The 13,304-nt window shown below is 34.5% G+C and overlaps 1 protein-coding gene across 1 annotated transcript in view; it reads left to right on the forward strand.

Moving 5' to 3' along the window:
• Positions 1 to 13,304, forward strand: part of LOC137395082 (probable ATP-dependent RNA helicase DDX46) — a 38,551-nt gene that overhangs the window by 7,502 nt on the left and 17,745 nt on the right. The window contains exons 2-8 of the mRNA XM_068081871.1: positions 269 to 502; positions 598 to 703; positions 782 to 883; positions 2,207 to 2,329; positions 3,970 to 4,014; positions 5,425 to 5,556; positions 6,643 to 6,808. Coding sequence (XP_067937972.1) covers positions 269 to 502; positions 598 to 703; positions 782 to 883; positions 2,207 to 2,329; positions 3,970 to 4,014; positions 5,425 to 5,556; positions 6,643 to 6,808 — 908 coding nt within the window. The remainder of the gene's footprint in view (positions 1 to 268; positions 503 to 597; positions 704 to 781; positions 884 to 2,206; positions 2,330 to 3,969; positions 4,015 to 5,424; positions 5,557 to 6,642; positions 6,809 to 13,304) is intronic.

Below are 13,304 nucleotides of genomic sequence, written 5' to 3' on the forward strand. Positions count from 1 at the left end.
AAAGGGTAGCCCTCTGTTTTTTAACCCTTCTCCTATAGTGGCGCTCAAATAGAGGGGACGTTCAAATAAAGGTGGCATTCAATTAGAGGCTTTACGTGTACTTTAGTTATTTTAACAGGGTAACATCTAATATCAATTTAAATCATTATTAACATATTACTAAAGTAAATTAACAAAATGATTGCAAAAATAAATATGTAAAATCCAGTACCACTGCATTGTTTTAAACTGCTTGAATATTCATTGTATCATAAATTACAATTTGTAGATCATATAGAAAAAGAAGCCGATCTCGATCAACAGACAGAAAAGATGACAAAAAAAGTTCTCGCCGATCCAGATCACGAGACAGGAGGTATCGCAAGCGATCGCGAAGCCGAGATAGACGATCAAGAAGCCGAGATAGACGATCAAGAAGCCGAGAAAGAAAACGTTCAAGATCACGGGAGCGTCGCAGGTCTCGTGATCGTAGAAGAAGCAGATCAAGTGATCGCAAGGACAGGTATATAGTTTACGAGTGGAAGAATTATACAAATTACTACATTCTAGCGCATGTCTGAAGTTAACAAGCATCTGCTTCTTTGTTATTTTTTGTAGAAGCAAAAAGAGATCTCGATCTAGAAGCAGAGACCGAGATAGGAAATCAACGAAGCCTCTAGTCATTGAAGGAGCAATATCATCCGAACCTGGCGAGCTGAACTCGGTATGTATTTTCACTTTGCTCAGTTATTGTTTCACAGTTTTTTGGCAATTTTCAGTTATTTATGGATGTATTTCCTAGGAGTCAGAAAAGGCTAAACTTGAAGATGAAATGCAGAAAAGACGCGAGCGCATTGAAAAGTGGCGGAAAGAGAAGAACAAAGGAAAATCTGATAATTCTATGGTAAGTATGAAATAAATAATTTCTAGGCTTGTTACATCAGACAACTCTTGAATTAATCATATGTAGTGTGATTATCCTATTTATAATTCCTCTCTGTCTTGTTTGTTTCATTGATCATATTCTACTAGCTGATGACAGAAAAGCTGTTTGTTCACGCTCAGCTAGATAGTCTGACAGCCCGTTGTTTCTTATAAAGTTATATACCTTGGTAACTGTAATTCATACATAGCATGTGTATGTACATGTATAATTTGTGGCCATATTAATATTAGTTACATATGAGAAACGAAATGAACAATCAGTTTAGAGAAATCATACAGTACTAATAATTTGCTGTAGTTGTCTTTCCATTATGCTGTTCTTGCAAATGTGTTACTGCTTCAGTTCAGATTTACTTCTAAGTAGTTGGTTAATTGCCTTGCTCAATGCACATGTGCATGTGTACAAGCTAGTTTATTGTTGATGCGCTCCTTAAATCCTTATGGTAGTTTATTATCTTAATGTAAGGTTTCATTGACAATGATTAAGCATGGATGATGTTATTTGACACTCACTGACAATTGACTTGAATTAACAAAGTTATCATGCCTTACGGGTAGAGAGTTTTCGTCTGCTAGTATGTTTTAGAAGTTATCACTGGAAAATGTAGAACTACAATGAAAGTCTGTTAATGAGTTATTCACGTATAGAGAAAGCATTCCTTACTTCAAGGCACCATATTTATACTTATATTGTGAAAAGTTAAATCTTATAGTTATCTTATTTTACAATCTTGAGCCGAAACGCAGGGACATGCATCTAAAGCCTCTGGTTTTAATGCATATAATACATGGTTGTCATTAGTGAAGAATAAAACGATTTCTCTGTAGTTACGGATGAAGACATTGAGTCAGAAGCTTGGTGTTGGTAATCTAGAGTGTATTGCATGAATTGGTTTACTGATGATAATATGAATTTATGAAGGGGTAACAATGAACAAATTATATATTTTTTCTAATTTCAGCTATTAGAGAAATATTTAAAAATATCTACTTATACCCATTTTCAGTTTAATAAATGTTTCTCCATTGCTGCTGAGTTACAAATGAAAGTTAAAAATTCTGACAACAGTTATTTTTTACTAATGATGTTGTAAAACTGATAATTTCTATCGCAGTTTAAAGGAGGCTTTTAGAAAGTTTCACGCAGCTCCTTGGTTTTCTCCACTGGTATGTAAAGCATAAGTCTGAAAATTGTATTAGCGTGTAGGCTGTTCAAATCTTGCAAACAAATTGAGAAATGAAATCCTTGTTCTTTTGTTTGTACTGTGTGTTTTTCGTAAAGGTCATCATGCCAGCCTCAAAGTCCTGGAACTTAGAAGAGGATGATGATGAAGAGGATGAGGAGAACAATGGTGAGGGAGTTCTCAGTGGCAGCGACGATGATCCGCTTGATGCTTTCATGAAGGTTAAATCCTAATTATTTCTTGCGTAAGACCATGCAATTGTACATGCGTTTGCTGTGATTCATGTGAAGTTGATGAACACCAGATTGCAGTTTAAAATGATTAATATATAATGATATATCTATACTAGCAGAATGCTTAGCGTTGCACGGGTATTAAAATTGGCTTATAAACAGTGAAAGGTAATGTAGTTGCTTGCCATTAGCCTGGCGCATTGCCAACGGCTAATTTGAGTAAGCATACTAATAAGAGCAAACTACTCGCTCTCACGGAAGTGCAAGCATAAAATTACATTGTGCCATAACGGAGAGCGGTAGCGTATTTTCATCCACATAATGACATATATTGCTCAAAAAATCCATCAATCTCGCAGAGGTTGATTGGTGAGGCGTTTGCCTGGCGAATGGGAGGTTCTGAGTTCATGGATTCTTCATACAAATATTTTAATAGCTATAGCTGCACAAGCTGAACTACACACAGGCTTTGAGATTGATATATATATAGATATACAAGTTCATAAAACTGCCATGAATTGCTTTTATGACCATCTAGGTTACTGAATATCTCTATCTATATATATATTTCTCAATGTATGTTTTCTGTTTTCAGTATGTCCAGCTATAGCTATTAAAATTTTGGATTTAAAATTCTGCGTTATGCTGGACTTGGACTCGCGAAGAGCGCGAACGCATATTGATAATTCATCGCATTAACCATGAGACCATAGAAGCTCATACAATCGCTCACTCTTTATACATAACGTATACATCGTTTTCCGAGTTCACACCAAAATGACATAATAATTACAACTCTATGAACTCTTTTAGCTCTATGAATGCGGTGCTTTTTTGTCCTCGCTTTATTAGGGCTAATTTGTTTTCAGCAAAACGATATCAACAATAGACTCTCTCGATATTAGAATTTGGCAAATAAATTCTGTTAACTCTATGAAACACGATGCCTTTTTTTTACGTTTTTGTGAACCTCTATTTCCAGCTTTTCGTTAGGTTCAATTGCTAAATCGCTGTAAAGATTAATACTTTTCACGCGGACAATTGTATTATCTCGAGTAGGAATAGCCTCTAGGTTCTCTCACCTTCGATCAGACAAAGACCCGACAATATCTCATTTTTACATATCGCCGTACCAGCATCATTGTATTCAGAGTTTTGATCGATAGCTGCTGGTGGAACAGTAACTTTTTTATACACACACTACTATGCAAGAATTATTATTATTAATTCAACATATTCAGAATTTTTATTTTGTTTTCTCAGTTCGTAAAAATTGTATCATTACCGAATCATCTTTTATTGTAATCGTAGCAAAACAGATTCAATTTAGCTATTACTTGCTAATTATTTCACTTTTACATTTAAACCCTTTTATAGTCGTTTTATTTTTTTCAATTTGTTTGACCTGCACGAAACATTTTTCTCATGATATGAAGTTTAAACGTTTGAAAACCTTTACAGTTGTCTTTAGCTAGAATGGCAAATGTTGTTATATATTAAATACAAATCAATTTTCTGTCCACAGACTTTTTTGTTACCCGGGCAACGCCGGGTAACACAGCTAGTTTGATTATTTATCTTCTTTTTATAATTGCTGAAGCCAAAGCTTGTCTTGGTTCAACTTGCAGGATTTGGAAGGTGATGAAAAGGCAGGTCCTTCTGGAGCAGCATCTGTGAGTATTTCAACCGTGTGCTGAATTATTGTGGTAAACCATGTTGTTCATCTTACCAATTCCTCAAAGCATGTCATGGCGCCAATCTGTGGTGCTGAATCTGAGTCGATGCTGAATGATAACGCTAGACTTGCTCAAACAGCTTTATCACGTACAAGGTGCATTTTGATTAGAATAGAATAGAGGCTGTGTGATGTATGCTTGTTGATTGTTTGCATGCCTTTCTTCATACTGGAAGTTTATGCTCTAACATTATAAATTTTGTCTCATTACCTTTCGTTAGCTGATTAGAATGCCGCAAAACTTTAGCAGCGGCGATAGATTTTATTCACATAAAAACATGATTTGTCATCACTAAAGCCAATTGGTCAGATTCAACTGTTTGTGCTCAAAGATCTAGAATATCTGGTCTCGGATCAGCATTTGTCATACTCTGCTTAGTATACAGGTACTTGTACATCGTAAATTATTAAATCTAGGACTTTTAGGGCAGTCGCTGAGGTTCGGTCTGTCTACAGTCGCTGTCTACTCACACATGTTGAACATGACGAATTTACAGATCCGACAATTGTTCTCTAACTGAAATACCATATTCAGTTAGAGATGATGTGAAGAATGATAAAAATAATAGTAAATACTTTGATGTCATCGTATTAAAGCTTAATTCTTGCTAAAGTTTTGACTTGTATAGATAAAACTACCTCACTTTTTGCCATTTAACCTTAGCAGAATAAATGATTAATTTTCTATATAAACTTCTTCAGAGTTGACAAATTCTTGCCGAGGTTGTTTGAATCGCCTGCAAAAATCCGGTTATATTCAGGTGGAAATTTAATTTCATATCGTGTTAAATTGAACATATTTAAAACATGATGTATTACTTATTTTGTTATAATATTGATTCACACAAACTACATGTAACAGTCTACTAGTAGGTCTAATAATGTTTTTTAAACTACAGATGATATGGCTATTTTGGTTCGCATTTATAAACCTTTACTTTATAAATAAATGAACATTAGGAAACTACTATACTATTCAGCTTGCAATGTAAAATATGGGCTGTTAATTAGATTTATGTACAATAATGCAAAATAATATATGCCAATTACTGCCAGTTTTTAACATTTTTTCCGGTTTTTACCATTTTGACCGCAGGCTAGCAGAAATTATTTTATACCAGTAAAAAACCAACCCTAGGCTTCATACCATTGAATGAGAATAAACTGAAGTCATTTACTTTTGCCTTTATTCTCTAGGAACATCTATGACTTTCCCATCTAGTAATGACAGCCTTTTGTTCCGACCTTTGCAACTTTAGCGTTTCTTTTCCATTTTCAGCCTGTTAGTCCATTTTGTAAATAAAATACAGAGAAGTTGGAACTGGTGATGTAGGTTTTTTCTTTTTAGCCAAAGAATGGAGGTGAAGAGCAGATGGTAGGAAAGACAACCATCATAACTGCAGTGGTGGCCAAGAAAAGCGCTGACAAGGAAGAGAGAGTAAAGGGGGAGCGAATGGAAAATGATGCTGACCACATGGAGGTATAACCTATGCAATCATTATTTAGAAGCCTCATTCCATTTGTATATGGCAAGTCGTTTCTGGCATAATTTAAAGGTTTTTTTAGCATAACTAAAAAGCATAATTAGCATAATTATGACGTATCATCATTGACAGCTTTCAAACGCTCTCTCATTGCCCAATCAGTAACATTCTCATTCAAGTTTACAATAGATCATGTGTACTACAGCAAATAATTCATAAATCTAGCTTTAGAATTAGAGCTAGTGACCTGCCAAATTTACAATTATGTTTACCCACTTCTTAACGGTTAACCGCACAGCGTGCTAAAAGCTGGTTCACACAATATCGCCATTTGTCAGCGTTTTCCCTTTCATCGTTGATTATGTGAACCGTGAATTGATGGCATCGACGAAGCATTGCGGAAACAGCGGGAAAGTTTGCAGCTGTCAAACTTTCCCGATATTTCGCCGAGCGTCGACGACCGCCTTTCAAATGTGAACCATTTCGGCAATGGTAATTCACGGTAGCGGATAAAGTGATTTATTCATATCTGTTTATGATAGTCGCTGCTGGACTAGTTTTTGATTGCAGCACGCGAAAACGAAACGGTTTCTTCAGGAAAATTTTAAAAGATAAATGAAAACACTACATCACAGAGTATCTCCTGATGCAAACGCGGATGTGTATGTGATAGTGTGAACATGTTATCATCGACGATCACCGAAGTATTGTGGCATCGACGCCGAAATATGGCGATATAATGTGAACCAGCCTTTTGTGACATTTCTGAAAGGTAACACGTGAGGTTGACCTGAAATCAGGAAGTTAATGCTGTTATTGTCGTCCGAATCCATTTGCTAGGCTTTAAATCACAAGTAAATCAACCAATTGGGGAAATACAGTCCATATAACATTTCCTAAAAAATATTCTGCACTCAAACATGAAATTAAGTTTCATGTGACCTGAACAAATTTCGTATTTTGCTCAGTTTTAAACATTTTGACTACAACTGCATTAGCTCCACTCAAAATTGACGTTCACCGATGTCGAATGTTCTGCTCCGATGAATTCTTGTATTACATTCCATATCTACTGTCTACAGTATTCATCTGAAGAGGAAGAAGAGGACTTGGAGACAACACTTGCCAACTCCCTGAAGGGGAAGAAGAAAGAGCTGTTTGTTGTCGACCATGAAAAGATATACTACCGACCATTTAAAAAGTCATTCTATGTCGAAGTGCCGCAGATAAAGAACATGTCTCCTGAAGGTAATAGTGTTGTAATAGTGTTTTACTTGTGGAAATAAAGTTTTAGCGTGTCATCTGACAGTCTATGGAGGAAAATGGGTCTAGGTGTGATTAAAATTTTATTTTATGAAATTAGACTGTTTGATGCGATGTGATGTTTGTCTCAGAGCAGTTAAAGGTTAGTATCTCAGTGTGATTCAGTCTTGTCTGTTCTTTTAATGAATATATTAACAGCTGATTTTTTGGCATCAAACAGAGAGAGTATTGTAACACAAGTTCTCCCTGTATACACCAAAAATACAGTCTCTGAATTCTATAGTTGATGTATTCAGAAGCATTAATACTCTGACTGGTATCAGCTGCTAGTCTGCTTCAACCTTGTTAATCTTTAACAGAATATAGTAATAGTAGAACACAATTAAGCTGTTGCCATTTTCTCTGAAAAATCGGTCTGCTTCCTCATTTCGGCTAATGAAATGTTTTAGCTAGTCAATGTGAGGACTGGTTTGACACGAGACAGTGAGAGTATAGGGAGCTATTTTTTCACTTCAGTTGCTGTATACCTAAAGATTTGTTGAATTCTCTAACATTTCTTTTAAAAAACTTTCTTAGTTTTTTTTCGACACGGGTAAACAGGTTCTTTTAGTTTTCTATAATTTATTGTAGCAAAATCTTGAGAATTGTCTTTTACAGCTGAATTTTTGGTATCAAACAGTGAGAATATTACAAGGTGAAATTCTCCCTGTATTTTGCCAAAAATCCAATGTTCAATTCTTAACTTCTTTTAAAACCAGCAAGGGTTGTTAAGTAGAATTTATTGCTAATTTGTTTCTGCCAGAATGTAACAACAGTATAAAATTAACAAACTGTTGCCATTTCCTGTCAAAATTCAACTTGTATTTCTGTGTCAACTCATTTGGTTAAATGAATATGGAAACAGATATGGTACTCTACGTGAACCAGTAAAGGTATCATGCTATATCACACCGTCTTTAGTCAAATGTCCAACACTCAGTAAGTTGATAGCCTGCAGTTATTTTACAAAATGATAAAAAATCCAAAACAATTTGCTTTTCCTATTACCGTATATGAAATGTCTGAGCAGCGATATTTCTCTCTGACTGCTAAAATCTGGACTGAGTATCCTCTGTTTCCTTGATGAATCTATTAAGAACAGAGTTTTTGGCATCAAACAGTGAGAATATTATAATATGAAATTCTCCCTGTATTTTGCCAAAAAGTCGGTGTTGGAATTGTATACTTGGGGTCTGTCAATGCTAATGTATTCTAAAGCATTAATACTCTGTTGCTAGTGTCAGCCACGAGTCACTCCGCTAGAAGCTTGTTGAATTTTGACAGAATATAGTAAAAGTTGATTACAAACAAACTGTTGCCATTTTCTGTCAAAAATCAGCTCACTTTCTCGTGTAACCTTCTTTAACAAAGACAATAGCTGATGTTTCACACAGTATAGTAAGATTATACGCATCCAAATTTCTATGTTTTGCCAATTACCAAATGATTCGCTCTAAAGTCGCCATTTCGTCGACGTTAGTCTCTTTTAGTTTTCTATAAATTTATCACTGCGGAGAGAAATATTCGAAGCCATCTTTAGCATTGATGAGCGTCGTAACAGCTGAATATTTGGCATCAAATAGTGAAAATATTGCACAGTGAAATTTTCACTATGTTTCGCCAAACATTCAGTGTCAGAATTCTGTCCTTACGGTCTGTCAGTATTGATATATCTCGAGGCATCAATAATCTCTTACTGTCGTCAACCACTAGTCAGTCCGATTTAAGCTTCTCGATTGTTACTATATTTTTAGTACAGAAGTTTTTTTACTTTTTGTAAATAATTACTTTGTAGTGAAATATAAAGATCTTTTTAATGATGAGCATTGTAGCAGATAAATTTTTAACATCACACAGTGAGAATATTATAACACAAAATTATCCTTTTATTCCGCACAAAAATTCAGTGTTTGAATCTTTAATTCCTTTGAAATCAGCAAGTTGTTTAATAAAATTCACAGCTAATTGATTTTTGCCAGAATATAACAACAGTATAAAATTAGCAAACTGTTACCATTTTCTGTCAAGAGTCAATTTATATTTTTGCGTCAACTCATAAAAATGGAAAAAGTTAGCGTTGATATGCTTTTACTGTTATAAATTGTCTTGGCAGTGACTTACTAAAATCTGGGCTAAGGATTGTCTGTTTTCTTGATGAATGTATTAACAGCTGAATTTTTGGCATCAAACAGTGAGAATATTATAACACGAAATTCTCCCTGTATTTCGCCAAAAATTCAGTGTCAGAAATCTGTACTTCAGGTCTGTCAATGTTGATGCATTTTCAGGTATTATGATCTCTTGCTGGTGGCAGCCACCTCTCACTCTGGTCTAAGCTTGTTAATTTTTGACCGAGTATAGCAGCAGTGGAACATACACTGCTTCCATTCTCTGCCAAAAATCATCTTGCTTGTGTCCGTGCATTCAGTTAACCCTTTCGCGGGCAGAGCGACGTTTTTGTCGCTTTGCGATACGGCTGCTAATGGGCAGTGCGACGTTTTTGTCGTTTCGGTAATGTATTTTATTATTGCAGTTTCTGGTTAGCTAAATGCCGTTTTTTGTTTACTTTTTTTACCAATAGCAAGCTACGATATAGTAGTTTTGGTTAGCCTCAAAAATTGACTTTAAGGTTGAAAAAAACGATCGTTTTTAGCAGTGATGAATAAATAAACTTTCGAAAAAAATTAGAAAATTGTTCTAAATAAATTATCAACTTTTATTTTTCTTACTTCGGTTTTATCTTTTATTTACCGAATTTTTTGAGAGTTTGACTTTAGTTTACCGTCATGGCGACTTCTAAAAGAACCTCCCTAGATTATTCTAATAAAGCAAGTACTAGTACCGAAATTACTAAGAGATTCAGAGCTGACAGTGACTTTTTAGATTTAGTAGCAAGAGATGACAGTGAATCAGGTTTGAATTGTGATTGGAATGACTTTACATCTGGAAATGACAGTGATGAAAAGGCTGGTAGCAGTAATGATGAGGATGTGAGTAGGAGTGATGCCAGTGCCTGGAAGAATATAACCAACATAAACAGAGATAAATCTCCTACAATTCAGCAGTTTATAGCAGTGACAGGCCCAGTATTTACTCCAGTAGATGCTCAACCAGTAGAGTATTTTGAAAAGTTTTTTGAGCCTGTCAATCCAGGAAGTACATTTTTGTGGGAGCTCTTTGTTACACGGATAAGTACTTGGTGCAAAGACTGTGATGTGGGCCTTTGTAAAGGAGAATGCTTTCGAAAATATTATTCGTAAATAGACAATTATTATGAAAAACATATATTTTATGTTATACATTTTTATTTGTTTATAATATATATATATATGCCTATGGACATATACATGTATACATATGAACCTTTAAACATAGATATATGCACATAATAACAAACAGAAAAATGTATGAACCTTTTAAAAAAAATTGACTTTTTTGAAAAATTAATTCGCCCATGGGAGTCTGATTTAGTTTTGAAAATTCGCCCGCGAAAGGGTTAACAAGGTGTTTTTATGATTGTGACAACTGATATTTCACATGAAACACAGTATACACTAGTAACTTTTCATGTATTCTCCCAAGTACCTAATAGTTCGCTGTAATATTATCTGCTCAGCTTTTTGTCGACGTGAGCTCCTTTAGTTTTCCATAATTTGCCACTGTATACTAGTAAGTTTTAAATAAATGAGTATTGTAACAAGCGAATTTTTGGTATAAAGCAGTGAGAATAGTTTGAAATGAAATTCTCCCTGCATTGCACCAAATATCCACTGTCAGAATTTTATACTTGAAGTCAGTCACTAGGCCTAGTCACTCCGCGAAAAGCTTGTGCACATTTTTGCTGCATAATTTGTTTAATTTTGCTACAATTTATTGCTGTATTACAATATTAAGAATCATCTTTGGCATTGATGAGTATTACAACAGGTGGATTTTTGGCATCAAACAATGAGAATATTATAACACGAAATTCTCCCTGTATTTTGCCAAAAATCCAATGTTCAAATCTTAACTTCTTTTAAAACCAGCAAGAGTTGTTAAGTAGAATTTATAGCTAATTGATTTCTGCCAGAATATAACAACAGTATAAAATTAACAAACTGTTGCCATTTCCTGTCAAAATTCAACTTGTATTTCTGTGTCAACTCATTTGGTTAAATGAATATGGAAACAGATATGGTACTCTACGTGAACCAGTGAAGGTATCATGCTATATCACACCGTCTTTAGTCAAATGTCTTACAGTCAGTAAGTTGATAGCCTGCAGTTATTTTACAAAATGAAAAAAAATCAAAACAACCTGCTTTTCCTATTATATGAAACATCTCAGCAGGGATTTTTATCCCTAACAGCTAAAATCTGGACTGAGTATCCTCTGTTTCCTTGATGAATCTATTAAGAACAGAGTTTTTGGCATCAAACAGTGAGAATATTATAATATGAAATTCTCCCTGTATTTTGCCAAATAGTCGGTGTTGGAATTGTATACTTGGGGTCTGTCAATGCTAATGTATTCTAAAGCATTAATACTCTGTTGCTAGTGTCAGCCACGAGTCACTCCGCTAGAAGCTTGTTGAATTTTGACAGAATATAATAACAGTTGATTACAACAAACTGTTGCCATTTTCTGTCAAAAATCAGCTCGCTTTCTCATGTAACCTTCTTTAACAAAGACAATAGCTGATGTTTCACACAGTATAGTAAGATTATACGCATCCAAATTTCTATGTTTTGCCAATTACCTAATGATTCGCTTTAAAGTTTTCTTCTCGCCTTTTCGTCGGACGTTAGTCTCTTTTAGTTTCCTATAAATTTATCACTGCGGAGAGAAATATTCGAAGCCATCTTTAGCATTGATGAGCGTCGTAACAGCTGAATATGTGGCATCAAATAGTAAAAATATTGCACAGTGAAATTTTCACTATGTTTCGCCAAACATTCAGTGTCAGAATTCTGTCCTTACGGTCTGTCAGTATTGATATATCTCGAGGCATCAATAATCTCTTGCTGTCATCACCCACTAGTCACTCTGATTTAAGCTTCTTGATTGTTATTATACTTTTAGTACAGAAGTTTTTTACTTTTTGTAAATAATTACTTTGTAGTGAAATATAAAGATCTTTTTAATGATGAGTATTGTAGCAGATAAATTTTTGTCATCAAACGGTGAGACTATTATAACACAAAATTCTCCCTGTATTTTGCCAAAAATCCAATGTTCAATTCTTCACTTCCTTTAAAACCAGCGAGAGTTACGTAGAATCTATAGCTAATTGATTTTTGCCAGAATGTAACAACAGTATAAAATTAACAAACTGTTGCCATTTCCTGTCAAAATTCAACTTGTATTTCTGTGTCAACTCATTTGGTTAAATGAATATGGAAACAGATATGGTACTCTACGTGAACCAGTAAAGGTATCATGCTATATCACACAGTCTTTAGTCAAATGTCCAACACTCAGTAAGTTGATAGCCTGCAGTTATTTTACAAAATGAAAAAAAATCCAAAACAATCTGCTTTTCCTATTATGTGAAACCGTCTGAGCAGCGATATTTCTCTCTGACTGCTAAAATCTGGACTGAGTATCCTCTGTTTCCTTGATGAATCTATTAACAACAGAGTTTTTGGCATCAAACAGTGAGAATATTATAAGGTGAAATTCTCCCTGTGTTTTGCCAAAAAATCGGTGTTGGAATTGTATACTTGGGGTCTGTCAATGCTAATGTATTCTAAAGCATTAATACTCATCACTCCGATAGAAGCTTGTTGAATTTTGACAGAATATAGTAACAGTTGATTACAAACAAACTGTTGCCATTTTCTGTCAAAAATCAGCTCACTTTCTCGTGTAACCTTTTTTAACAAAGACAATAGCTGATGTTTCACACAGTATAGTAAGATTATACGCATCCAACTTTCTATGTTCTGCCAATTACCTAATGATTCGCTTTAAAGTTTTCTTCTCGCCTTTTCGTCGGACGTTAGTCTCTTTTAGTTTCCTATAAATTTATCACTGCGGAGAGAAATATTCGAAGCCATCTTTAGCATGGATGAGCGTCGTAACAGCTAAATATTTGGCATCAAATAGTGAAAATATTGCACAGTGAAATTCTCACTATGTTTCGCCAAACATTCAGTGTCAGAATTCTGTCCTTACGGTCTGTCAGTATTGATATATCTCGAGGCATCAATAATTTCTTACTGTCGTCAACCATCTAGTCACTCCGATTTAAGCTTCTTGATTGTTACTATATTTTTAGTACAGAAGTTTTTTACTATTTGTAAATAATTACTTTGTAGTGAAATATAAAGATCTTTTTAATGATGAGCATTGTAGCAGATAAATTTTTGACATCAGACAGTGAGAATATTATAACACAAAATTATCCTTTTATTCCACAATTCAGTGTTTGAATCTTTAATTCTTTTGAAATCAGCA

This window comes from Watersipora subatra, chromosome 4 (assembly GCF_963576615.1).
Source record: "Watersipora subatra chromosome 4, tzWatSuba1.1, whole genome shotgun sequence".
Lineage (NCBI taxonomy): Eukaryota > Metazoa > Bryozoa > Gymnolaemata > Cheilostomatida > Watersiporidae > Watersipora > Watersipora subatra.